This window comes from Coffea arabica, chromosome 3e, assembly GCF_036785885.1.
Source record: "Coffea arabica cultivar ET-39 chromosome 3e, Coffea Arabica ET-39 HiFi, whole genome shotgun sequence".
NCBI classification, from domain to species: domain Eukaryota; kingdom Viridiplantae; phylum Streptophyta; class Magnoliopsida; order Gentianales; family Rubiaceae; genus Coffea; species Coffea arabica.
This window is the reverse complement of record NC_092315.1, coordinates 657436-683654: the sequence shown is the minus strand read 5'-3', so window position 1 is coordinate 683654 and position 26219 is coordinate 657436. Positions and strand designations below refer to the sequence as shown.

The following is a 26219-nucleotide window of genomic DNA, read 5'->3' as shown; positions in this document are numbered from 1 at the left end:
TCGAGTTCGAGTTCAATGAAATTATGTCGAGACTCAGCTCGATTAGGCCAAAACTCGACTCAACTCGACTCGTTTGCAGCCCAGGAAACAGAAAGCATACAGAGTTAGGATCCTGCGGCCTGCATGTTATCTCCACTATTTTCATTTGGTCCAGTCCCCCGTGAAGACTTATCTTTGATGTAATGTTAGAAATTTTATCAATATAGGCTGGACTAGGGGTGCTGTCGAGTCGAGCTCGACTCGAGGCAAAATAACTAAGCTCGAGTTCGAGCTCGAGCTCGTCAAGCTTTTAAAATTCGAGCTCGAGCTCGAGCTCGACATCGATTTATGAAACTCGAGCTTGAGTTCGAGCTCGAGTTTAATTAAATGTAATTAATAGCTCAATCAAGTCTAATCAAGCTCAAGTAATAAAAATTAATATTTTATATATAATTTTAAATAAAGGATATTATTGACATTTCACAATAATAAAAATTAAAATATATATTATAAAAAACTCGATAGAGCTCGTCGAGCTCTCGAGTATTATATTTCCAAGCTCGAGCTCGACTCGATAGCTCTAACGAGCCGCTCGAGCTGTTGACCAAGTAGTTTGCGAGCTCTAGCCGAGCTACTTGGTTAAGTTCCAGCCCTAGGCTGGACCAGAGCCTGGCCAAAATGCATGGTATGGCACAAGAAGCAATACTAGAGAAAAAGAAAGAAGCAAAGCTGTGAAAGGGTCTCTTTCTCAATTTGCTTCAATTTCTCGACTTCTGAACTTTGATTTGACATCGAGGAACTTCAGTTCTAATTTCATTTTTCCTCCACGGACAAGACTAGCTAAGTGGTTGAAGTACGAATTTCTTCAAAAACCGAAGCATTTATCCACGCTATGGTGATTGGGGTTGCTAGTGAAGTCAAATTTGTACCTGCAATCTTGAGCCCTTTTCAGGAATTTGCAAGGTTACGGTAGCCTACGAGTTCCCAGATGGTTATTTCTTTCCTCTGAATATTATCCAGACTTTTTATTTGGTTTTGGTTAGAGCTTACTGAGTGCTCTTACGTCCTGAGCACATATTCTTTCTGTATGTTTTCCACAATGCCCTGCCTGTATTCATTGTTCCAATTGTCATTTTTGTATTTGAAAATAGTAACCGATTCTCAAACTTCAAATATGATTCAGATATTCAGGAAACATGGATAGATGGAAGTAACACCTAAGACTTAAAACAACTCGAGAGAATCCAAAATATGCATTTTAAGTACATCCGAAGGGTCATGATTTGCCAGCACTAATGAACACAGTTAATTTACAGAATGGGTTGCAAGATTAAAATTATTACTTGATCTGCATGAACTAGGTTGCAGAATCATCAGAAAGGTCAAGAATCCTACTGTTTTCAAACTAAAAAAGAGAAATGAAGAATACAAATCTACCATCAAGCTTGGCCTAGAGCCCTTCCACTAATTTATTCACAAGGGATAGCTAATGTTTAAGACCAAAATGCGATCAAATTGGCTGCAATTACAGACAAGCAGCAGAATTAATGCTTGAACATCACTACCAACAATGTGCAAAGAAGCAGCAAGTAAAGTGCACTGCAAAAATTGAAACATGTACTCAACCTATCTCCCTTGAGGATTTATTATTTGTGAGAATATTTCGTTGGAGCTGCTGTCCTCTGTCTCCTGGCTTATTTTATCATTCTCCTCAATGGTCAGCAACGTTTCATGCATCGCATAAGCATCATTGGCTTTCTGTTGCACAACGAATTCTGGTCCATCTGGATTGTTTTGTAATTGTAAGCAATACTCCAGATTCCAGAGAACAGCCCCCATTGAAGGGCGATCAATTCCTTGATCGGACAAGCATTTAGCTGCTGTTTCTGCGAAGTGCTTCAAGCATTCAGGTGCCATTTCCCCCTTGATACATGGATCAATAATGTCGTCAAGAACACCCCGGGAATGACACCTCAATGCCCAATCTGCTAGACTAACTTGCTCTTTTGGAAGATTAGGATCAAGAGCTGGCCTTCCGCACAAAACTTCAAAAAGGACCACCCCAAAGGAATATACATCTGATTTCTCTGTCAATTGTTGCCTGCGGAAGTATTCTGGATCCAAGTACCCAAAACTTCCTTTCACCATTGTACTAACATGTGTTTGATGAAGAGTAGGACCTGTTTTTGAGAGTCCAAAATCAGAAACCTTTGCAACCCACTTTTCATCCAACAGAATGTTAGTAGTTTTCACATCCCTGTGGATGATAGTGTACTTTGCTCCTGTATGAAGATAGTGAAGGCCTCTTGCAGCGCCAATGCAGATATCCAGCCTCTGTCTCCATGAAAGTCGTGGCTTCTTGGTCTTGTAAAGATGCTCCCTCAAAGTTCCATTAGCCATATAGTCATACACCAATATCATTTCATTATGTTCTTCACAAGCCCCAATTAGAGAGACCAAATGCCGGTGTCTTAGCTTTGAAAGCAGATCAATTTCAGTTCTAAACTCATGAACGCCTTGTTCTGATGATGGGTTTGCTCTTTTTATGGCAACTTCAGTCCCTCCATCAACAAAGCATCTGTACACCTTACCAAATCCTCCAACTCCAATAACTTGGGATTCAGAAAAATTCATGGAACCATTTTTTATCTCGGCCAAGGAGAAACGTCTACAGAGGCTTCCACCAATATTTGAAATGCGACTGCTGCCACAACTTTTGCCTGAGATTGTTGTTCCAGTTTCTGAAGAGCGCGAGCTATCATAAATTGGCAGCCAACCTGCTATGCTAGAACTTTCTCCGAGAGCCATCCTCTTCCTACGCCTGAGAAATGCAACAAAACCAATAACCAGAGCAAAGCCAACCGCTGCTCCCCCAACCGCACCGAGAATAAGGCCAGTTTTTCTGGACTTCGATGGTGCAAATTGCTTTGGCTCGGACTCCATGGGAGTGGCAAGCGGTGATGGCACAGGATTTGGGCCTGCTAAGCTCCCTTTTGTATCATTAATCTTAAAGATCTCCAGACCGTTTAGAATTACATCGTAAAATTCTGGCACGGATGTTTGATTAGGTTGCAGAGCCACCCACAATTGTTCATCGCCACTCCTATCACTGACATGTATCGTAAAATCCTTGTAAACTGGTACCCCTTTTGCGCTAGCCCATCCAATCACATCTGCATCTGGAAAAGCTGTTTGGTTGTTAATGAAGATAGCAAACACCCTCTGATTAACTTTGGACATCTGATAATCGCAGAAATGGAACCTCACGAGATAAGTATAATTGGGATCAACTTGAAACACCCATGTAAGGTTGAAATTCTGATTAACCTTTGGATCAGGCCCCATTGACCTTGCTGTGTCATAAACGTTAACAGGAGCAATGTACTCGGGTAAACCAGTTGGATAATTGATTCTCACATTTTCATCAGCCTGAGAGGTGACACCAAAAGCTGCACCAAATAGATAAGGCGAGTCATCGTACCATGTTCTGCTCAGACCAGAATCATCACTAGCTGGAATATACTGTCCACCAACATTTAGCCTAATCAGTGTCTGCACCGTATTCTGTTCTACTTCCACTGACTGCTCTGAAAACCCAACCAAAGGCGCAGCTTGAAAAAGTTCTGGCGTTGAGATAATCTCAATGCCATTGACAAAAGCAAAAGATCCATTATATGCTGGTGATGGAGTGAATGTGAGGTTGAGAATACCAGTCTGAATTGGTACAATATTATATTCTCTGACAATATAAGCTTGTGTAAGCGCTTGGGCGGTGATCAAAGCACTAAAATTGTTAAGAAGTGTGAAACCATGAGCTGTTACAGAAAAGAATCCATTTGAAGAGCTGAGATTATTATAAGAAGAAGGGTAAAAATGAAGGCGAATCCAGTGGCGGGCTTTGGGAGAAATTCTGAACGTGTAAGTGAATTGTGATTGGAATACTCTGGCAGTCATGTAAGGGACAGTGGAAGGCAATGAAGGATCTTGAGAAAGAGCCATGGCAACTATTGAATTATCTGAAGATGCAAGGAATTTAGAATCTGGAATCCAACTCCTGCCGTTATTATCTGTGGCATTGGTAGGAGCACCACAAGCCAACACAAGAGAATCAGAGTTTGATATATTGCTGTTACTAGCTGAATGGACCTTATTCACAATGAAAGAACAGGTGATTCCAAGAAATAAAACATGGATATCAAAATTCATGCCTGAATATAGATTCCCTTTGAAGGGTAATTGAAAGAAAGAAACTTGAAAAGAGTTCAAGGAAGTACGGACATGCAAGAGAGTGGGGTAAGGAAACAGATTACGAGAAACTGAAGGCAAGAATTTTCCACTTGATGCCCATCAAGGAGGATTTGTAAACAACCTAATCGAAATTGACCAGCAAGAACAAGAAAATATTGGCATGCTCACCTTTGAATTTGCATTTATTGAACCAAGAAAAAGGAAAAAGAAAAACCATGAAGCCAATCTTCTAATTCAGCTTGCTCAAGCAGCTCTATTATTTTCAGCAATGTTTCTTGATTGATGAGAGTTTCAGAGGGCGGAGAGGTTGTTAGAGAGGAATGGTGAAGGAAGAAAGTAACGGCTCGAGTGAGTGATGTTGCTTATAGCTATATTGATGCGTTTAATTACTCCTCCAAATTTGGCGCCATCAATTGTCGAGTCTTACTGGTCACTTTGGCCTGCCTTGAGGGCAAATAAAACATGGAGTAAAACATATGCATTTATTTGCTCAATAAATACAGTCGATAGTAAGAACAATTGAGAGTTGGACGATTACCTTTTTTCTTTTTTTTTGGTTGGGTGTTTGGGGGGTTTGGATAATTGTAAAGTTACTCTTATTCTTGCAATATGTAACATATGTAATTGAAGTATTTCAATTATGAATTATGTCACAGTGATGAAGCTGACTTCAATGCTTTTTTTATCACCTAGGCTAGGATAATACATCTTATGATCTTATCTTTGTTTCGTCTACAAGGATCTTAAAGGGACGGTTTAATAGCAATAAATGGTTTGCATTTGTAAGCCTTTTAATTTCCTGGCACTTACAATAATGTATGAGATTTGTTCTAAATACATACGGGTGTGTGGTGCACCTGTCTGATCTAATGGTGGTTCAATCTCTATCAGATTTCCCCGACTCAGTTGGACCTTCCCATAGAGTAGATTCCCCCCTCCCCCCGATAAGAGTAGGAGTAGGCTAAACATATACCGTTACGACAAAAAAAAAAAAAAAAAAAAAAGTCTTATTAGAATTTCCATATCATTTTTTTTTAATTTCAATCCCTCCTCCTCTAGTATTAACCAGTCCATCCCTCCCCGAAATTTCCATATCATCTATTCCATCATGAATATCTTACTGATTATCTGGCTTACCACATAATGTACGAATTCTGCTAATTTGTCTTTTCATTCTAACTCTTCAATGCCAAAAAGTTCAAAGTTCCATTCAAATTGAATTAGTGAACACAATAATTCCATTAAAGTACTAAAATGCCAGGCAAACACGATCAAATGAATTTTTTTTTTAATCTCTTTATATCGAGAAAATTATCACATTAATTTTATTTTCTTCCTTCCTTTCATGAGAAAGAAAGTAAGCAAAAGAAAAAAGAAAAAAAGGTACCATAATCAAGTTTATGGGAACAGAGCTGCAAAGTAAACCAAGTTGTACAACTAAACTTGTTCAATAATGCCTGACGGTGACATCGAGTTTAAGAATAGCCCTCAAGTTTGGTATGTCAATGAATTCAGTTGTCATAATTCCATACCCTTTAACAAACCGAAAAAAACCAGTCCCTGATACAATTGAAAACTCTCTTTCCTTGATGGAGAAGGGATCAGCTCCTTGAATTTCCAAAGTACTCCCCTTGTATTCTCCATCAGTGAATATCACAGAAAATACCAAGTACAATCCTTTGCCATCCAGCTGAGAATTGATGTACAAACCTTGGGCCCTTCCAATTTTTTTGGATTTTGGATCTGGACCTTCAGTTACTGGATCATCCACTGCCGCCAGAGTTCCAAATTCTAAGATACTCGTCGTTGGGCCATCCTTCCCCGCCACGGTCATAGCAGAGGTGTCATCTCCAGCAAAGTTGTCGTGGATATAGAAAACAAGGTTGGTTTCCTTGGGTTTGTGCTTCCTGAGGGTTGTGGCCCAGCAGAGAATGGGCAGAGCCAGAAGAGGTAGGAAAGGGGTAGAAGCATAGCTGAGAAGACTGGGCATGGCTATGACCTAAATGGATGATGCGCTAGTTTTTTTCTGGAAATAGGGGGATGCTGCTGCATTTTATGACTGCCAAATGATGCTTAGCAGAGGACTTGGAGAACATTTTCAATGGAAAATGACAAAGGGGCAGCTACGGGTAATCATATTTTAAGGGGTTTAGTTTAGCTTTGTTAATAAGTATCTGATTAACCACGCGGCTCGGAAAATGACAAAGGGGTTTTATGTTTTTGGCACTTTTTCTTGATTGAACTTTAAGGTGATTAGCAAAGAGTAAGACAAAAATTGCAATTTGAAAACTGTTCATTACGATTACAAATATGAATCTGAAGTATAGATAGACCTATCAGCAATTCATTTCTTCAGAAAAAGTAACGGTTAACAAATTGAGGGAACCACTTCTTCTGACCTCAATGTTGGTTCTATCTCTGACCACTATGGCGCAACCACACAACTTTAGGCAGGCAATGGGATTGGCTACATGTAAAGTAGGTGAACCATGACGGAGAAGAGCTTCTGCGTCAGTGGTCTGTGTGTATAATTGGCGTTGGCATTTAGCACCATTCTTTATTTTCACCTAAATAGCTGTTGTCACGCTTTTGCCACCTCTAAGTCCGAAAGAGAAGGATACGTACAAAAATACATACATATATACACACACGTGTGTGTTTACATATATAACACACACGCACATGTATTAAAGTTCGAGCAAGTTCGAATTTAATTTGCATAGTTCCTCCAGTCATTTGCAACTTTCGAGACCAAAAATATCTGAAGGAAACACTCAGCAGCTTCTTGAGGCATGGTTCGGCTCCACTGAGATTTGGGATGGCCCTCAGCTTATCTTGCTGTGCTTCGCTCCAGTCAAGTATTCAATCTGGTTTCTCTCTCTTTCTTGCCTTCTTCCAAGTTCCAAGTCCTAGAAGAAAGTTGAATTTGTTAATCAGTTTATGTGTAACATTGCTCTGCTGTGCTGTCACAGCTCAACTGAATATAAGCAGCAAAAGAGAAGGCCTAGGACAGGTGAAAAGCCTCATAGCGAGAACTGGGATTCCTTCAATAACCACCTCTCCGCATGAATCTCTACAAAAAGGCAACTGGGTCAAGCTTATTTGTGGTGCTAGTTTTGAGGATGTTGCTGATATCAGGAATCTTTCGTTGGTGTACACTCTTGCTGGTGGTAAGACAGAACGTTTCGATCAGCATTTGTTCCTCTTATTCCTTTGCCGCTTGTTGAAAAGAAGAAAAAAGCCTTCTTTTATAGTTGGTTTTGTATTATTGAATGAAGTGAAGCCTTATGTATGAGTCTTTTTGTGTGAATGAAAATTCAGTTGATTGCATTGACTGTGCTGCTGAAGCATCTGTAGTGAGTGCTGTGAATGAAGGAATTGAAGCTGCTCGTGCTATTTTCCCCATTCGCAGGCCTTGGATTATGGTCAGTGTTAATGACAATGAAGATCTTCATTTCCGTAAAGCCGGTAACTATTTCAATTCTTGGACTCCATAAGGGTTACATGAAGATGTGTTAAATGCTACAAATTCCCCTTTTCTTTTTGTGCGTCTGTAATTGGCATAATAATGCCACCATAACTCGAGGTAGAAATCCTTTTGTTTTTGGCTGATGTCTTCAGTTGATATTACTAGTAATAAACAACTTAAGGAGATGGCTTGGTGTGGAATTTAGGTAGAAGCACTGCTTCCCTGAATCGTGGAGCATTCTTGTACTAGTTCATGTGGTCATAGTATGGCTACAGGAACTGAATGTTCTCAGGAATGATGACCCTTGATCCTTTAGGAAGCACACTCTTAAACAAAAAGCCAGTAACGGCTCTTTATTATATAACAGAATTTGATCCGGATGATTGTCCCCTTGATTGCTCAAGACCGTGTGAGATTGTATGTCCAGCTAATGCAATACTTGGAGAAAGTACACCTAGTGGACTCAAGGTTCTTTTCTGTTTCATTTATGTAATTCAGTTGATTAAGCTTAGCTAAACTTCTGGCGTAAAGATCTTGGTCACCATCATTTGCTTATGTTCAATAACTAGATTTGAGAATGCAGGGTGGAGTCCTGGCTGATCGCTGCTATGGCTGTGGCCGCTGCATTCCTGTTTGTCCCTTTGATAGAATAAGTGAGTTAAACTTCATAATTCATTTATTGCATGCTTGCATCTGATATTGAGTTTTGAGAACCTTATTATCATAATTTCTTTTCCCAGCGGAAGTTTCGTCTGATTGAACGTTCTCATGACGTTCTCTTTTGAAAAACCTTGAACTAGCTCATTTAATGATTATAACAGAACACTCGATTGATTAGGAGCAATTACATACATACGAGACGTTACCACAACAGTTGAACTTCTCAAAAGAGATGACGTTGATGCCATAGAGATTCATACAAATGGAAGGTAGCTTATCGCCATATCACTGTGTAGACTACTAGTATTATCTTTGTATTATGGATCAAGTACAGCAAATATATGTCTAACTGCATGCTGGCCAAGTTAACCTTTCAATATTTATGTAGTAAATGGTAATCAAAATAAAGTGACTCATAGTAGTTTGAAAAGGCATGTTTTGCAGTCACGGGATGAGAAATTGCCCAAGTCTTTCCGGTACATTTTTCTACATTCACCAGAGAGTAATGTTTCAGTATATGTGAGGGCTTAGTGCGACGTCACCCAATTATCGATACATAGTTACTAATGCTAAGCTGTTTTCACTTAGATTCGCTTTTTATATCTGTAGGCAGGCAAGTGCATTTGAAGAACTTTGGAATGGATTGGGAGATTCAATTAATCATTTGAGACTAGTGGCAGTAAGTGCAGAACAGTTTTATTGCGTTTATGATCAAACGCTGATTATTGTCATCTAACTATGTACATTGATCCTTACGAGCATTTTTCACTCTCTACTAAGTGCAGGTTAGTATGCCCGATGTCAAGGATCTAACTATTGCTGCAATGAGCACTTTGTATTCTATAATGGAACCCAACCTGCATTGCATCAACTTATGGCAGGTACAGGCCCTCGAAAACCAGGAATCTGAATTTTTTACTACTTGTAAATGAGGTCTTGAGTTTCATCAAGTTGTATTGTGAGCTTTTTGATGGTTTGTGTATGTTATGCTGACTAAAGTTGGATGGTCGTCCCATGAGTGGAGACATCGGAAGAGGAGCCACGAGGGAAGCAATTGCTTTTGCCCTCCGTTTAGTCTCTGCTAGTGGCAGGCCCAAAGGTGCATGTCTGGAGTATCTTCTTATCTTTATTTTTAGGTGCTAGGATTTGTAAAAGCTCAAAATTCCAATTCCAGTTCTGTCTACTCATCCCAGGTTTTCTTCAACTAGCTGGTGGTACCAATGCTCACACTGTAGATGGGCTGAAAAGAGAGAGATTGTTCCAAACAACAACCATACCTGGTACTAAACTATCCCCTCTGTAGCAAGTTTCTTGTTTGATGTTTCCTAATTCATACTGTTTTTCCAACTAAAAAGATAGAAATTCTTTTGCAGAGATATCTGAAGGTAAAAAGATGCCTTCAGTACCATCTAGTTCACAAAATGCTTTGATTGGAGGGGTAGCTTTTGGAGGCTACGCAAGAAAGGTAGTCTCGCATACTGCTGTAGGAAACTGTCCTTAGTTATTGTCTTATCATTAGCAAATTCAGAACCCTCTGCTTCCAACGTAATCTCTGGGGGGTAATTTTTTCTTATGTCCAGGTGGTTGGAAGGGTTTTGACATCTATGCAGTCTAATCATACACATGCTTATATTGAGGATTGTCCTGAACATCTGTTGAAGGCTCTTGAGGAATCACTTGCCTTGGTTGGAACTGTTAAAGCCTATGGCACCAGTTGATCCTGGATAAGCTAGAATGTCAAGGTCTCCACTCTCCTGTATCAATCGCAGAAAGAATACTAGGTAGCAAGCAGGCCCTAGACAAATCTCGCAATGCAGATTCCCCCGCACCCGCGGTAAACGTTAGGCAATTAGTATTGATTAAAAAGCTTTTTACAGTTGCGAGCAACCAAGAAGTCGTTCGTTGTTCGTTTTTATGAACTCTGGATTTTTAAAGTGTCGCATAATATCACAAAAACACCATACGATTTTTTTTTTAATTGTGCTTGGGCCTTGTCTCGCCCAAAAGGAAGTGCAGTGCAGACAAATTCGATTTGAAGATTTTATGACTGGCAATTGGAGGGGTGCGCCAGGCCGAGGCTGCAGTGCAAAGCCCAGGCGACGCTCGAGGGCCCCGGCAGCAAGCTACCGCAGTGGGCTCTCCCCCTAGAAAAATTGAGTCAATATCGTGTGGGCCGATGGCCCACTATCAGATATTAAACTGATAAGAACAGATACTACACTTGATCTTAGCCAAAAGGCCGAGAAAGGTATGCTTGTTACATGGTTGGCTCGCTGCTTTTATACTTCTCCAAGCTCTCGCGGCGCCCTTTGCTGCTCCGATGTGGGATCTCTTCAATAACCGCCTTTTCTTCTTCTTTACTGTTTACAACCAAAACCATGGGCACAGGCAGATTCTTTTTAGCTCCGCCTAACTTTTACCCCTCTATCAGACTAATACTACGTGAAGATCATCTTGATGGGTAAAAATGGTCCTTTCAATTTGATTTTGTATTGAATAGTAGCTGGATCTGTTTGCACATATTGGGTGCTTATCATACTGCCAAAAGTGTATAAATTCTAGGCATCCCTGAAAGATTTTGCTCTGTGTCAAACAAACAGACAATTGGACATTATGTCACAAAGAATTTTGGTTTTCAATGAAACAATTGAACTAGATACTTGGAATGTCGAATTGTTATTTTTCTATTGTCCACCAAATGGATGATAAATGTGTGGAAACGTTATTTGCACTCTCACCGTTTATTTTATTATATAATATAGTAAATGAAAACTATATGATTGGAATGATACTGAAGATGTGATTAACAAAAATGGGATTGCAAATATATTCGTAACTTCAAATATATTCCACCTAATAATGGTCCTCCCTCAACATTCTGATCCCAAAAAGTATCCCTTCACCCCTCTTTTTTTTTTTTTTTCCTTTTCAGAAAAAAAAAGGGGTGCAATAAATGGAGAGTTTAAGAGCTGACAAAAGACCACATTCCATAAGATGTAAGAAAGAGCATCTAACAAAGCATGTAGTAAGTAGTTTGCTTGGGCTCACAAGTCAAGGAATTGGTTCTGATTGGAAGATCTGTATTATTATTATTGAGGATACTTGTAATATTTGATAGTACTTGCTAACACTCCCTAAGATCAGTAGTTCAGTACCAATATATTATATTGAAAGTGGCAAACAAAAAAGACCATTCCGAGTTTCCAAATATTTTTGTCCCTTTATTTCTTTCTTCTTTTTAAACGCGAGATTACGCATGTCAACTATGGTCTGCTGACCCGGGGGAACGTTGAATCAGTGTATTGTAAGCTGCACATATGTATGATAAAATACAGCGGCAATTTGTTTACTGCTTCAGACATATTGATCTTTTTCCATCCAACTTCTGACCAAGTATGAAGTATCAGCGCATTAGGATAATGAATGTTGACATTAAAACTTGTCCGGCCCCTGCCAGCCACACGTTAGCGAAACCAACCCACTCTGGCACTGGCTGCCTGAAGTGGACTGAAAAAATTGCATTGGACCTACTTCAGTCTTTGTGACCTGATGCCAAGATCTTACTAAGCAGTATTCCAAATAGTACTACTTTTTAGGAAGGATAAAAATAACACAACAACTGAACTGGGTTGAATTTTTGTGTCAGTCTGGTGCCTAGATTGTTTTTAAGGAGGTATATGCATGGGTCTCTCTCTCTTCTCGGGACGATGACTCCTACTTGCTTGATTAGGTAAGGCTACTGAATTGTTGGAGAATTACATATATTTTTTCCATCGTTTATAGGGTCCTAATTATGCAATTCCGTTTAATATGACTTGTTAACGGAATACAAAATGCTTCCAGGATGGGATGCTTAAGAATCTTAAATTTCATTAGCAGGAGGATGAGTTAGGATTAAGGTAATATTTGTGGACCTGTCAAAGGAGTTCGCTATCGCCCGCTTACTTTTTCGGGATGCAATTTTCTTCCTAATTGTTTGCGTTTCTTTGATGACTAAGACCATGGTTTTAACAATACGGTTAAAGATGCTGATCAGAATTGCCAAAGATTTAAATAATAGTAGTGGTTGGTTCCAATTACTTTGGCAAATGCGCCGGTGGAGAAGACAACAAAACCTAAAGCTTTGTCACGCTCCACCTTTCCAAGTCAACCACGGATTGCTTGGTTGAGTAAGTCTTATAAAAGACCTTTTCTTTTTCCTGTCGCAAAAGTGGTACTTAAAAAGTGACTTACGGTATTTAAAATACGAAAATATAATCACAATAGTCTATAGATTTTTATTTTTTTTTTGTAATAAATGGGAGGTTTTGAATCGGCTATAGATCGAGTAACAAGAACTTTTATGTGAGTGGCATCTCAAAACTGATCTCCTTGGTTAGCCAAGACTTTGCTCAAGCCCTAATAATAGTATGTTCTAATTCTGGTCAACTAGCAGCTGAAACGCCCCAATTAGATAGGAGCGACTGCAACTGCCATTGCGAGCCTGCTCTTGGTTTGACTTTAACTTGCCAAGTCAGCATATACTGCAACTTTGGATCAACTAGATTGTCTACATTTTAACTTTACTTTTCAAGGTTTTTTTTTTGGGGGGCGCTTGAAACCTGAAATGGTCAAGACGTTAAGTATGACCGTGTTCCGGGATGTACGTTGAAAAACAGCATGTCTGACTTCTGTATGGACTATGGATCATCCATTAAACTTTCTCCAACCCAAAGGATTTTTTTTTTTTTTAGCGAGTCTACTCATCTGACCAAACCAGTATTGGTAGAATTGGCAGAAAGAAAGGTTTAAAAAAAGATTAAACAATGAACTGAAAAAACCAGTACTGTAATGCTTGTTTATTGCTCCGTTTGAATTAACAGTTTTTATGTGTGTTTTTATAAAACTTTATTGTAGTATTACATATGAAAAAACTTTTGTATAAGATTTTTTTGGATTATTTTTGTTTGTATATTTATAAATTTGCTTGATTTATTTTAACTTTTCTGAGTGGGGTCCATTTTAACTTTTACTGTTTCGTAGTAATCTCATTCATTCATCTCTGTCTTTGCTAAAGTATGATATTGAGCCTTTGCAAATTGCTACGCCCTCAACAACATGGTCGATTTGATTGCTTTATATGGGTTGTAAGTTTATATATATATATATATATATACACTACAATGATGCAATATACGTCAGATATTCCAAGAGAAATTATATATATATATTTTTATACAAAAACTCACAATCTAAACACATTTACATGCCAATGATTGCTTAAAATTCCTCGTTCATCCCGATGGATGAAGCTTTTCCAACTTCAGACTCGAAGCACAGAGGAGGTCAACCTTGACTTGCCGGTTTCGGTGACTGTACAACTAACAAGTCTAACACAAGAATCAATTTATGACCTTTGGGCGGGTTTGGTGGATGTTAGGAATGGGGGGTAATCGATCACCGGGGCTCCCTGGCTAATTACTTCAAAACACGCATGCAGAGATCAGGAAAACACACTCCTGTTAATGCCGTGTCACCCTAATATCCGCGCACTAAATAATCTGAAATCAAAATAATTTAGGATTAGGAGGAGTTCAGATTAAGCTACATTATAAAAATTTGTATATATAGTTGGATGGCCTGAATGCAAATGGCGTCTCCTGCTTATTATTTGATAATCGACACACGAGTCACCCAACCAAAAAAAAGGACTTTGATATTATTGTCTTATTTTCCATTTTCCAAGTTTGACCAAGACATTTACTCAAGCTCGGCTACTCATTTACTTTTCATTTTATTTTATTTTTATGGGGTGGGGTGGTTCAAAGCACGCTAGAATCCTCTCTACAAGCAGCCACAAAATAATTATAATTTTTTCATATCGGACCCCTAATTATTATCCTTAAAATGAAAAAAAAAAGTGTGTTACAAGGTAAATAATACTAAGAAACGATGGAACTGGTTAGCATTCAAGACACATAAAGTATATGCTAACTGTTTGTTAGACTTTGGTAGCAATTCTCGAGTTCTTCTGATTGAAGAACAATTAGGACAATCCAAAACCAATAAAGGTAGATGATGAAACAATCCATTAATTCTCCTCCTCTTTTAATGCAGCCACATAGGGGTTGTTAGCTAACCTTCCACTTTAGCCACATTTATTAAAGATCATTAAACTTGTTAGAAACTTGAAGACTTTCCAACTTGTGATTGAACCGGGGGGGGGGGGGGGGGGGGGGGGGGGGGGGGGGGAATAATAATACCACAAAATCTGGTCAGTGTCAGCAGAACTTCCCATCAAGAAAAAGTAATCCTTAGCGCGTTGGCTCGATCAGTAAAAAATAGCACAAAATAATGCTTTCAAATCTCCGCTGTTCAGTTTCATCTCAACAAAATTTCTGCTTCAACGTCAGGTCAATAAACCAAGATGACGAATTAGCGCACATAATATGATGATGACCCAAGAGTTAAAAGCTACAAATTTTTTTTTTAATTATTATTATTAGGGAAAGAACGCTTGTCTTTGGATTGTAGTTTGATAGTTTGCGATCTCAATCAATTTAATGAATTGGTCAGGGACTTGGACAAATTAATTTTTCTTTTCCATTATTTAATTTTGGGTTCTCAGTGAAATCCACTAGATACGATTGGTCGACCCATGAATTCTTGTTGCTGAGTCAATCTACATACTATTATTTTACAAGTATAAAAATAATGTGGTACTTGTTGTCTTATGCTATACTCCATCAAAATAAAAAAGGAGCCTTCTCGTTCTTGAAGTCAAGCCTAACCACCGATACACCTAACCTTTCCTGTCCGTCCTACTATCCCCTCTCTTTCTGATGCTTCCTTGGGAGTAAAACTTCAACAGCCACTCTCACACACCAAGTCCACCAATGGACTTCCGGATGAATGTGTTTTTTCTTTTTTTTTTTTAAAATTAATTTTATATTTTCAACCATCTTTTTAATTTACATACATTACATTATAACAAGTGTCATGATAATTATTCTAAATAAGATGTTTCAAGTAACAATGAGTTTGTTTGGATAAGAGTTTATTTAGATGATTTATTTGAGATATTTACTGTAGTACTTTTTGTGATGTGATGTGTGTGAGATAACAAGGTGATTGGGATTTGTGAGGCAAAATTTTTTTTTCCAAATTCTCTCTATCCAAACAAACTCAATGTGGTTTGTTTGGATTAAAGGTTATTTGAAGAAAAAAATGGTATTAACTACATAGGAGTAACATTTTTTTTATATGATGTATATGCAAAAAAATATGATTGAGAAATATATTTTGTAAATAATAATAATAAATTTTTTTCAAATAATACTATCCAAATCCAAACACACTCCGCGTGCGCTTATGAGTTATGATGTATGTTAACAAAAAAAAATTTTTAAAAAGAATGGATGGATGGTTGGATGTTTCGAGAGATGACATATAAGCGAAAAGTCTTGAATTTGAAACCTCCCAATTACACTAAAAAAAAATAGTATTTAAAAAAAAAATGAGTATCCAAATGTTATTCCACATGACAAGCTATAAGACATCATCATTGAGATGTAAAAACCAAAAGAATGAATTTGGATAGGGTATTATTTAAAATAATTTTTGGAGCACTTTTTGTGATATAAATGTATGTATAATAAAAAAGATAATTGAAAATAGAAAGAGAGAGGTTGAAAAATATATTTATAATATAAGTTAAATAGTATTTGAAATAATTGTGTAACTTGCTCTGATACTTTTATCCCAACACGTTTGTAAAAATTAAAATACTTTTTTCTTCGTAAAGAAAGACATATAATAATAATAATAATTCTAATTCCCATTAGTTCAATCTAGAAAATCCAACACCAAGACAGGAATTTCATCGACCCATATATTGCCTGTCTCCCTGCAAACTGCCGTAAGCAAGCAACGAGCAACTTGATGTGTATCGGTACCAACGGATTGGAGAATTTAGAAAAATGCAACTTTAAATGTGCTACTACTCCATTTTGAGTGTGATCAGATCTCAACCGGCTGAGCGATGGGTCTGGTACCAAATGCCAATTGAAACTAACAAGAAGGTTGTTGAGAATTGGGTCAGGAGTCCCAGACAGCGACAGCAAATTGAAGTATTGACTTAAAAGCAGTGCTAGTAATAAATTTTAGTGGTACTAGAAGTTTGATGAAAGAAAATGTAAAGGGGAAAAAATTTGGTTCCAAATCGGTAGTCGTGAGCTAACTACCATGAGTGCCGCCACGTGACAGGCTGTTAGCTGCTCTGTCTTCCCTCTCTCACACAACACAACTATGTGAAAGTTGAAACTACTCAAAATTCAACCAAATTCCTTCCCCAAAATTCTTCCATTTTTTCTTTCTTTTAGACCCAAATATCATACTCTGATCTGATTCGTTCCAAGATTATTTATTAAAAAAAAAAAATAGTTTTCCGCAGACCAACCTCCCACAACTTCTCTCCTATATAAATCTTCTCCCTCCTCTCGATTCTCAGCTCCCAAATACGATTCCTCCTCGCCTGACTTCACCCAGGCTCACAGTTTTTGTTATACAGACACAGAACAAACAAGCAGGTACAGCTCCATTTTATCACACATTTCCCATTAACTCCCATTATATTCCTCCAATCATCCACCCTTTTTGTTGAAGACGAATTTTCTTTTTCCTATCATTCGGATCTGTTTTTCCTCGTGTTGGTCTGTTTTTCTTTTCTCTTCCCTGTTTTTTATGATCTGGGATTGGGTCCTTTTGTGCGTAAGAATAATATGTTTCCATGGCGTGGGTGGTTCGCTGTTTCCCTGTCGTGTTTTTCGATGTTTCCGAGGAAATTGGAATATGGATGGGATGGGGCATCTTTATGCTTCCTTTTGCTGTTTAGTTAAGGTTAATGAAGCTTTTAAATTTCCGGCTGAGAGACAGATCCCTCTCTCCAATAAAGTTACCATTTTGTCAAGTGAATTTCGCACACCTGAATTGCTCATTGCTAGGATCTGAATTTTTGTTAAGGTTGATTTTGAATTTCTACTTCTTGAACATGATTGCATTTCCACTTATAATGGGTCCATTTGATTAACTGCAATCAAACTGATATTTATATTGTCGTCGTGCCCCTAAATTTCGGTTGCATCAACAATGTCATCATATGTTAGGGGCAAATATAAATTGGACTGTAAGTTTTTCCATTCATGATCTGGATTCAGTAGTGGTGTGATCGCCTGTTTTTTCGGGTACTGATGCATGAAGCTTGATTTACAATTTGATGGGGCTGTATGATAGGAACAATATTCGTTATTGTTTGTCACTACTGTATTACACTTAATCTCCCTGCTTATTTTGCTTATCTAACCACTTTATTGAGATCTGCTCAAACCTCAAAATGGGATCTTATTGAATTTTCAGTTGCTGGATTAATTCATATAGAGTTGCGGAAAGAGTCAAAGGTGTAGTTAATAGTGCTATGAGATTACTTTTTAAACCGTTATGTCTGTTACACTCAGTTATGCAGAGTACGAAGATAAATGTTTAGTCTGCTGAGATGTTCCTTTACTAGAAAAAAGGACCAGTGCGTGCTGTGCCTCTGAGGAAATGTTTGAGTGCACTATTTGTTGTTTGAGTTTGGTGGATCTCTTCTTTACAATGATGTCTAATACTTTCCATACTGAGAAGATGACTATGATGTTTAAGCAGAAGTCGCTCTGAGGCAAGGCCATGGCTACTGGGCAGCTTTTCTCCAAGACTACACAAGCATTATTCTACAATTACAAGCAGCTTCCAATCCAGCGGATGCTGGACTTTGACTTCCTTTCTGGTGCGTATGGAATTTCTTATTGTGATTGAATCCATTTCACAATGTGGAGCTTGAAATTTGTTTTTCACCTAGTCTTTTTCACTAGCATTTGGTTAATGTTATTTCTTCTTCCTATCTGTTTGAAGGGAGAGAAACACCTTCTGTCGCTGGTATTATAAATCCTGGTGCAGAAGGTTTCCAGAAGCTTTTTTTCGGTCAGGAGGAAATTGCAATCCCAGTACACTCCACGTGGGTATCTGACCCATGATTATTGTGTTGCATATGCTTGCATTTTTTGTCTTTCTCAGTAAAGTTTGGGTTATCTTGGTCATAAAGTGGAAATCTTTCTAATGGTTTTGGATAGGGTTTCAATATAGTGTACTATTGCTTGTTGTCTAGGTTGACAAGTAAATAATGTGTTTCATAACTGGTCAAAATCTTATGTTCTTATTTTTGTCTATCTGTGCACGTTGACAACCGCTGAACATTCACTTGTTTGGCATGAGATGTTTTAGTCTATCTGTCAATAGTTCTTGAAAGCAGCATGTTGTAAAAAATTTTGCTTTTTTTAAGAGGGGGGGGGGGGTAAAGTTTTGAAGGTTCAATCATAAATTTTTCTTCTGTGATCTGCATTGTTTCCTAGGATAAATCAAGTGGAAATTGCTTTGTCACTTCTTTCTTTTTGATATAGTTTCAGGTGCATATAACTGCACCTTGTTACACTTAGTACTGTACATGCTTTCTCTTTTCCCTGATAATTTTCTTAAGATTGAACATTTCTCATATTTTCTGCCATTTTCTGTTTCTCCAGCATTGAAGCCGCTTGTGCTGCGCATCCCACTGCTGATGTTTTCATAAACTTTGCGTCATTTAGAAGGTGTGTCTTATAATTGTAATTGTGTAATGACCCGAAAGCTAAAGCTAATCCACATATTGGAATATAACTGTTGTTACTGCAGTGCTGCTTCTTCATCAATGTCTGCGCTTAAGCAGCCAACTATTAAAGTTGTTGCTATCATAGCTGAAGGTGTCCCTGAGGCAGATAGCAAGCAGTTGATTGCTTATGCACGGTCAAACAATAAGGTAACATGCAGGTTGTATGTTCAGATGCATTAGTCTGTCTTTTGCAACATGGTATCTGATCGTTGTAACATATCTGTTTCAGGTTGTTATTGGCCCAGCTACAGTTGGAGGTATCCAAGCTGGAGCTTTTAAAATTGGTGACACTGCTGGAACAATCGATAATATTATTCAGTGCAAGCTCTACAGGCCTGGATCTGTTGGCTTTGTCTCAAAATCTGTACGTAATCTTTGAAGTTCTCATTAATACATCTATACTGTTGCAAAAAAAGCTCAAATTTTTTTGGTACATCTTCGCAAATATTGTGTTTAAATTTTTTGTTAAAATTTTTCAATTACCAATGTGATTGGATCTCTCTTTCTTCTGGGATATGATATAGTAGCAGTGAAAATCTGTATGGGTTTTAACATAATTCTTTGACATACAGGGGGGCATGTCCAATGAATTGTACAATACAATTGCCCGTGTCACGGACGGCATTTATGAAGGTTATTTTCTTAACTTTTCAGGCTAATATCAGTTGTTTGTTTTGTTTGAGCAGTAATAAAGGGATAATTTCAGAAACCTCCCCTGAGGTTTCTAACACTCTCACTGCCCTCCCCTAAGGTTTTCAAAATATCAAAAACCTCCCCTAAAACTAATTAGCTAGTAACAAATCAGCCCAATTCAAATACAAAAACATTATAAACTTGGTATTAGGAGAGAGAAAACAATTTAATTCCATAACTACCCTCAAGTTTTGCATTAGATAGTTAATTTACTACGAACAATATATATCTATTTTAACTTTATTAAATGTGAGGTGGTGTAACCGTTACTGCATTCATAGATCGTAAACAAAATATCAGCTTATAACTCTACAATAAGTTTAGCAGCTCAAAGTCTCATCTACTTATTGCACGTGTAATATGATACTGTTACATCTATTATAACACATCAGTTGCATAATCTACTACAAGAGAAACAAAACATGTAAACCCTACTACAGCCAACATTTCGTTTTAAAAAAGACCATTTGTTGAATAATCACAAACAAGAAAAAAAATTGTCATAATTTAAATGTTTTTCAATTTAGTAGCATACAACCAACGATCTTTGCCTATATTTTATACAACATCAACACCTATTTTCGATGATAATAAAAGTAACAATTAAGATAAAAAAAAAAAGAAAAAACACTATAATTGAATACCAATCGTCAAATGGAGCAGATCATACAGAACATAATACAAATTACATAATGTCATATTTTCCATTTTTTGTTTGATTCAAGCTATTTTTTTTCACTTGCATTAAGCATGACCATCAAGAATTACCTTAACATCTGCAATCAAATAATAAAAATTTCCAAAATTTAAGAGCAGAAAAATCTTAGAGTTTGACCTTGAGATTTTCACAATTACCAGAATTTTGAGAAAAATTTGAGAGCAAATTTCCTTGTCAAGTCTCCTAAATCCTTAGATATGCCTAAAGAAGCTCTATTTCTCTTATTCCACAAAAACCACTAAAGTCTAAATCATTGCTTCTACTCACGCACATCAATTATCAATCATAGAAAGGCGCCTATAATTGCCCCCCCATTTTGTAATGGCATATTAGAAATTTTTTTAAAAAACTTATAAATTGTCATCATTTCTGTTAAATCTAGTTAATAACAATTTAACTAATCATGTGAACGTAATTGGGAAATATCTCTTAAGTTGTGTGGGTAATTAAGTCATTTCTCCATGATTGATGTGACAATTGGACCCAATGACCTAATAGGGGAGGTTTCTGATATTTTAGAAACCTCAGGGAAGGGCAGTGAAACTGTCAGAAACCTCAGGGGAGGTTTCTGAAATTATCCCGTTTAATAAATGTTTAGAATTGGAATTTAATTGGATAGCAAATCATGTTTTATACAGGTATTGCAATCGGAGGAGATGTATTTCCTGGGTCAACACTTTCTGATCACGTTCTGCGGTTTAACAACATTCCCCAGGTACATACTCACTGTGGTAATCTTGTCCTTGGAACAATCTAAAAATGGGAGGTTTCTTGTGTTTTTTTTTTTTTTTTGGTGCTTGATCTTGGGTGGGGAGCTAGGACATGCACTGAGCTTTAGTCTTTCTGGTTTTTCTTGTCTCAGATTATAATATAGGTTCTTAAATTCTGAGTCTCTTTGAACAGGTTAAAATGATGGTTGTTCTTGGGGAACTTGGCGGGAGAGATGAATATTCTTTAGTTGAGGCCCTCAAACAGGGTAAAATTAACAAGCCTGTAGTTGCTTGGGTCAGCGGCACTTGTGCAAGGCTTTTTAAGTCTGAAGTACAATTTGGTCATGCGGTGAGCTTTGCCTCTTGCTTCCATTTTTCATATGGCTGTCCATGTTACTCTGCTTAGCCCTTTAATTTCTCAGTGTTCAATATCTTTGGGTTGGCACAGGGTCAAAGGGTTCTTTTGTACTCATTTCCCTCCTCAACAATAGCTTCTTGTGCAAGTAAGGTCTCTAACTTTGTCTGATGGTATTTGTCAGGGCGCAAAGAGTGGTGGTGAGATGGAATCTGCACAGGCAAAGAACCAAGCACTCAAGGATGCTGGTGCTGTCGTTCCCTCCTCATATGAAGCATTTGAGAGTTCTATTAAAGAAACTTTTGATAAATTGGTAGATTTTCCATATTCTTGCCTTAGTTGTTATTTCTCAGGCATTTGCTCTGCCTCATTTTAGATTTACTAAAATGCCTGGTTATTCCCAATAGGCTCAAGATGGCAAGATTGCTCCTGTAAAGGAAGTGACGCCTCCACAAATTCCAGAGGATCTTAACACAGCAATCAAGAGTGGCAAAGTTCGGGCTCCTACTCATGTCATTTCCACCATCTCTGATGACAGAGGTCTGGGATATTTATTTTGTACGTTAGATGAATTCATCACTAATTGACGGGATCTTAATTATTAGGTTGATTGCCTATTCTGGTAAACAGGTGAAGAGCCATGCTATGCTGGTGTTCCAATGTCCTCCATTGTTGAACAGGGATTTGGTGTTGGTGATGTCATTTCTCTGTTGTGGTTCAAACGAAGTCTTCCCCGTTATTGCTCTCGTTTTATTGAGGTGAGTCTCTTCTGAATTGTTAAAAACTTCCTTTGATTTCGTGGCATTCCCTGTTGTCAGTCTGTTTTACTTGCACAAGTTTACCTTTTTTTGTTGCTGACAAAACCAGATTTGCATCATGTTGTGTGCGGACCATGGCCCCTGTGTCTCTGGTGCTCACAACACCATTGTAACCGCCAGAGCAGGAAAAGATCTTGTGTCCAGCCTTGTTTCTGGTAAGTTGGTATCCTTCTGATATCCTCCTCAAAAGTCACAAAGATGGTAGTAGTAATCTTGAGTTTTTTTTAAGGTAGATGAATGGAATCTATACTGTTGATTTTGTTATCGATGGGAGATGTAATTTGGTTTCTGAAACAGGTTTACTGACTATTGGTCCCCGATTTGGTGGGGCTATTGATGATGCTGCTCGGTACTTTAAGGATGCTTATGACAGGGTAAGTTCACATGATTTGGCTATCTTAGCATATCCAATCATTCATGGGATGCTAAATCGTTGTCTTAATGTTGTTTTGTCTCAGAATCTGACACCTTATGAATTTGTGGAGGGCATGAAAAAGAAAGGCATTCGGGTGCCAGGAATTGGACATAGGTAAGAAGCTCTGTTTGCTTGTCAGTGTAAAATAAGGCCTTCTTTCTCATATGGCATTATAACTTGGTAGATATTCTCTCCTGAATGGTACTAGATTGCTATATCACAAACTGACGTTCTTGTACATTTTCCGTGGGTATACTTTTGAATCTTGCCACGTCAATTTTTAATATGGAGCTTTATATTCTCTCTATGAAAAAAGGATCAAGAGAGGAGACAACAGAGATAAGAGAGTTGAACTGCTACAACGGTATGCACGTGAAAACTTCCCTTCAGTGAAATACATGGAATACGCAGTCCAGGTTGAAACCTACACACTCTCAAAGGCAAACAACCTTGTCCTTAATGTGGATGGTGCCATTGGGTCTTTATTCCTGGATCTGCTTGCTGGAAGCGGAATGTTCACCAAACAAGAAATTGACGAGATCGTTGAGATTGGTTACCTGAATGGGCTGTTTGTGCTTGCCCGTTCTATTGGTCTAATTGGGTGAGTTGGATTATGCTAAAACAGTAAAAGGCAATCTTTTTAAACAATGGTTGTTTACATCTCCCTCACTAACAAACGACTGATATATCCTTTTAAAAAAATCTCAGGCATACATTTGACCAGAAGAGATTGAAACAGCCACTGTACCGCCATCCTTGGGAAGATGTTCTCTACACCAAGTGAAGAGCTGGCAGATGGAAAGAGGGGCGTTGCAGCATTCTCCTCAACTAGCATTCGGTTAAAAGTTGTCAATTTACCACTTGCTATCACCATTATTCAGTTTTAGGCTAGTGTTTTGAACTGCTAAAAGCAGTTAGAGTACTTCATTTTAAGTCATTTAACCCGAGTTTACATGAATATAAATGAGTAGTAGTCAATCTGGAGAATCTGTCTTTTGACTTGAGGAAGTAATAACAATTGTGGTATCGATCAATGTATCGTTAGAGCAATTTTCGTCCTTGTTTTGTTAGCGTGTTATAATTCAAAGTCTCTACAGGCATGTTTACCTTGTTTTGCTTGATTAAAAAATAAAAAATAAAAAAAAGGAAATAGGCTTGATTTGTTTTTTGTGAATCCCCTGAAAGTCACAAAAGGGGGCCCTCAAGAATTCCTGGCAATTTCATGGATAAGATTGTGTCACATCATTACATTGAGATTTGAATGGTTGGAAGGTCTTTTGCATCTTGAAATTTTTTTTTTTTTTTTTTTTTTGTCAACTTCAAGAAACCTGACTATTGACTTTACAAACCTAAGTCCACAGTACACCTCAAAAGCCATGGTAACTAGTGAGGGTACTGAGGAGACTTATAAACCCAACACCCAAACCCCCCCCAAGCGATGTGGGATAGAAACTCCACAGGGTGCCCCGCTGTTTTGCATCTTGAAATTGATAGTCAAGGAACTTGTTTAAGAGTTTATGAGTATCTCTGCTTCGGATGCAAGCAATCTGATCTGATGAAGTAACTGGGAGCCTACCATATTGATATAAACAACTGTATGGCATGCCATATTAATTAAACTGGGCCGTTGTACACAAGCAACCTGTTGATACGCCTGAGACCAATGTTTTGAAAATCAGACTGGTCGGTTTGATCGGTTGAACCATGAGTCGGTTATATTTTCGGTCCGATTCGATTAAAAAATCAAAGAATTAATTGAACTGGTTAAGAGATCGTTGAACCAATCAAATCGAAAGGTTCAATCGATTTTTGTTAAGTTTTTAGTTTCTAAAATAAATATTTTAATTTTATTCAAAATTTTTAATTTAAAAATGAATAAAAAATCTTTGAATTGAGGTCGAATTGATTGAACCAGTCGAATCGTGAATTGTAAGGCTTTTCAGTTCATCCTTCGATCCGATCCGATCCGAGTTTAAAAATATTGCCAGAGACAAGTAGTTTGTTGCCGACAGGTAAGGTACCATACAAGCAGCCTAAACACAATCTGCCCAAGCAAATTAAATCAGGATCCATCTTTACTAAAATGATTTGTATATACACTAACGGGCTTCGAATGTATTATAGATTTGGACACGCTAATATATACACTCAAGGAATTAATCCATTAAGTTGTTCTCGATGCTCGCTAGTGCATACATTCGGAATATAAGAAATTAATCCATTAAGTTATTCCCGATGCCCTCTAATGCCTTATACGTGCTGAACTGAACATGGGCTAAGTGGCGTAACAACTACTAAGTACAACGCTAGTAGTACTGAATACACCTGCTGCTTGAATCCATCAGAGGACCAAACCATGTGGAGTGAGACTGATTGCAGACACTAGAAGGAAGGAGATAAGCTTTTGCGATATTGTGGGTCAATTATATGGTACAGAGTTCACGTGGAGGGAATGCGATCTGAAAGGGAAATCACAATTGTCCCGATAATTGGTGTCCATGTGTATACCCGTCTATGTTTCATGTTTTCGGAAATACTATCAGGAAACGATTTCTATGTCCATGTATATCAGTAAACGATTTCTAAGCTGGATTTGCATTACCTTAATGGACTTATGTCATTTCTTACGATTTGATGCGGAGTGGGCCTAAAGGACTCAAGAATCAAGTCGATAATCCTGTCAGATTTGAGGAATTGTAGATGTATGGATTCCACTAGTTTACTCATTTTAGTATTTAACTTTGTCAACAAGCTATATCTATGTTTGGATCGTGATTTTCTACCAAAAAAATTTTACGCTTTTCGTAAACACGTTTTCTAATCATTTTTTAATCTCATATACGTCAAATCACTACAATATATTTTCCTACAAAAAATCCTAAAAATAGCAATCCAAACATGACAGTCATTTCAATTTGAGGGAAAGTTACGTGAGAAAGTGAAATACTGTGACAAAAAATGGATAGTTAGCGGTATTTATTAAAAATATTGTGAGTACTCGTCAATTTTTTCTTCAAAATTACTTTCCCCTAAATCGAAAAAGCACATACAAAGGGAGTAAGAGAGAATTGCAGTTTTGATTCCAATATTTGGAGCTTAGGCAGTTCTAGCCTCTAAAGTTTAAACGAAAGCAAATGCAGTTCTAAATATTTCAATTTATAAACACATTTTATCCAATTGATTGATTTTTATCAATTGCTTCCAGAATCAGGTCACTTGCTGTCAGGGGCCAACAATTATTTAAAAAAAAAGTTTAAGGAACTGATAAAATATTATTAGCCATAATTTGTAATAAAAAATAATTAATTACCCACATATGAATCACGTGAAGAATTAGTCTTGTAGGAATAATTTTTTTGTCAAATTTTTGTATACTAAGCTAAAAACTAGTTACTCACATCATTGGCATGCAAGTAATTAGTCCTCATTTATTATAA

General features: G+C 37.6%; 4 protein-coding genes and 1 non-coding gene across 9 annotated transcripts; 2 read left to right on the top strand and 3 right to left on the bottom strand.

Moving 5' to 3' along the window:
- Nucleotides 1-1213: 1213 nt before the first annotated feature.
- LOC113737869 (receptor-like protein kinase ANXUR1) lies at nt 1214-5311 on the bottom strand. The gene has a single exon (XM_027265013.2). The coding sequence runs from the start codon at nt 4183-4185 to the stop codon at nt 1606-1608; it is 2580 nt and encodes an 859-aa protein (XP_027120814.1). The 5' UTR covers nt 4186-5311; the 3' UTR covers nt 1214-1605.
- A 187-nt stretch (nt 5312-5498) lies between these two features.
- On the bottom strand, nt 5499-6323 carry LOC113738046 (dirigent protein 1-like). The gene is made up of 2 exons (XM_027265207.2): nt 6288-6323; nt 5499-6226 (listed from the first exon to the last, which is right to left on the bottom strand). The coding sequence occupies exons 1-2, from the start codon at nt 6321-6323 to the stop codon at nt 5675-5677; spliced, it is 588 nt and encodes a 195-aa protein (XP_027121008.2). The 3' UTR covers nt 5499-5674.
- Nucleotides 6219-11022, top strand: LOC113738043 (uncharacterized). Of its 5 annotated transcripts, none has more exons than XM_027265201.2 (13): nt 6219-6356; nt 6960-7085; nt 7200-7397; nt 7549-7695; nt 8064-8164; nt 8280-8349; nt 8535-8625; nt 8966-9035; nt 9142-9237; nt 9356-9455; nt 9550-9636; nt 9730-9821; nt 9937-11022. In XM_027265201.2, exons 1-13 carry the CDS (start codon nt 6329-6331, stop codon nt 10072-10074), a joined length of 1344 nt encoding a protein of 447 aa, XP_027121002.1. In that variant the 5' UTR covers nt 6219-6328; the 3' UTR covers nt 10075-11022. The 5 variants fall into 5 exon arrangements, with proteins under 5 accessions (XP_027121002.1, XP_071940243.1, XP_027121001.1 ...); XM_072084142.1 differs by having other exon boundaries at nt 6960-7097; nt 9565-9636; XM_027265200.2 differs by having other exon boundaries at nt 6960-7097.
- On the bottom strand, nt 10414-10608 carry LOC113738303 (U2 spliceosomal RNA). Its single transcript, XR_003460089.1, has one exon. It is a non-coding gene; the product is annotated as a U2 spliceosomal RNA (small nuclear RNA).
- A 5759-nt stretch (nt 11023-16781) lies between the features above and the next one.
- Nucleotides 16782-23840, top strand: LOC113738042 (ATP-citrate synthase beta chain protein 2). The gene is made up of 17 exons (XM_027265199.2): nt 16782-16923; nt 18038-18158; nt 18284-18386; nt 18949-19014; nt 19097-19220; nt 19303-19437; nt 19646-19706; nt 21123-21199; nt 21388-21543; nt 21734-21862; nt 21957-22089; nt 22180-22307; nt 22417-22522; nt 22665-22741; nt 22826-22896; nt 23099-23383; nt 23491-23840. Exons 2-17 carry the CDS (start codon nt 18059-18061, stop codon nt 23564-23566), a joined length of 1827 nt encoding a protein of 608 aa, XP_027121000.1. The 5' UTR covers nt 16782-16923; nt 18038-18058; the 3' UTR covers nt 23567-23840.
- Nucleotides 23841-26219: the final 2379 nt, after the last annotated feature.

Excerpts from the sequence above, each read along its gene's own strand:
- LOC113737869 (XM_027265013.2), bottom strand. The coding sequence starts at position 4,185 with ATGAATTTTGATATCCATGTTTTATTTCTTGGAATCACCTGTTCTTTC.
- LOC113738046 (XM_027265207.2), bottom strand. The coding sequence starts at position 6,323 with ATGTTCTCCAAGTCCTCTGCTAAGCATCATTTGGCA. Across the intron at positions 6,227-6,287 it reads CTGCTAAGCATCATTTGGCA|GTCATAGCCATGCCCAGTCT; the intron begins GTCATAAAATGC and ends TCATCCATTTAG.
- LOC113738043 (XM_027265200.2), top strand. The coding sequence starts at position 6,329 with ATGGAAAATGACAAAGGGGCAGCTACGG. Across the intron at positions 7,098-7,199 it reads CCAGTCAAGTATTCAATCTG|CTCAACTGAATATAAGCAGC; the intron begins GTTTCTCTCTCT and ends GTGCTGTCACAG. Across the intron at positions 7,696-8,063 it reads TCTTCATTTCCGTAAAGCCG|AATTTGATCCGGATGATTGT; the intron begins GTAACTATTTCA and ends ATTATATAACAG.
- LOC113738042 (XM_027265199.2), top strand. The coding sequence starts at position 18,059 with ATGGCTACTGGGCAGCTTTTCTCCAAGACTACACAAGCATTATTCTAC. Across the intron at positions 19,015-19,096 it reads AACTTTGCGTCATTTAGAAG|TGCTGCTTCTTCATCAATGT; the intron begins GTGTGTCTTATA and ends TTGTTACTGCAG. Across the intron at positions 22,742-22,825 it reads TTAAGGATGCTTATGACAGG|AATCTGACACCTTATGAATT; the intron begins GTAAGTTCACAT and ends GTTTTGTCTCAG.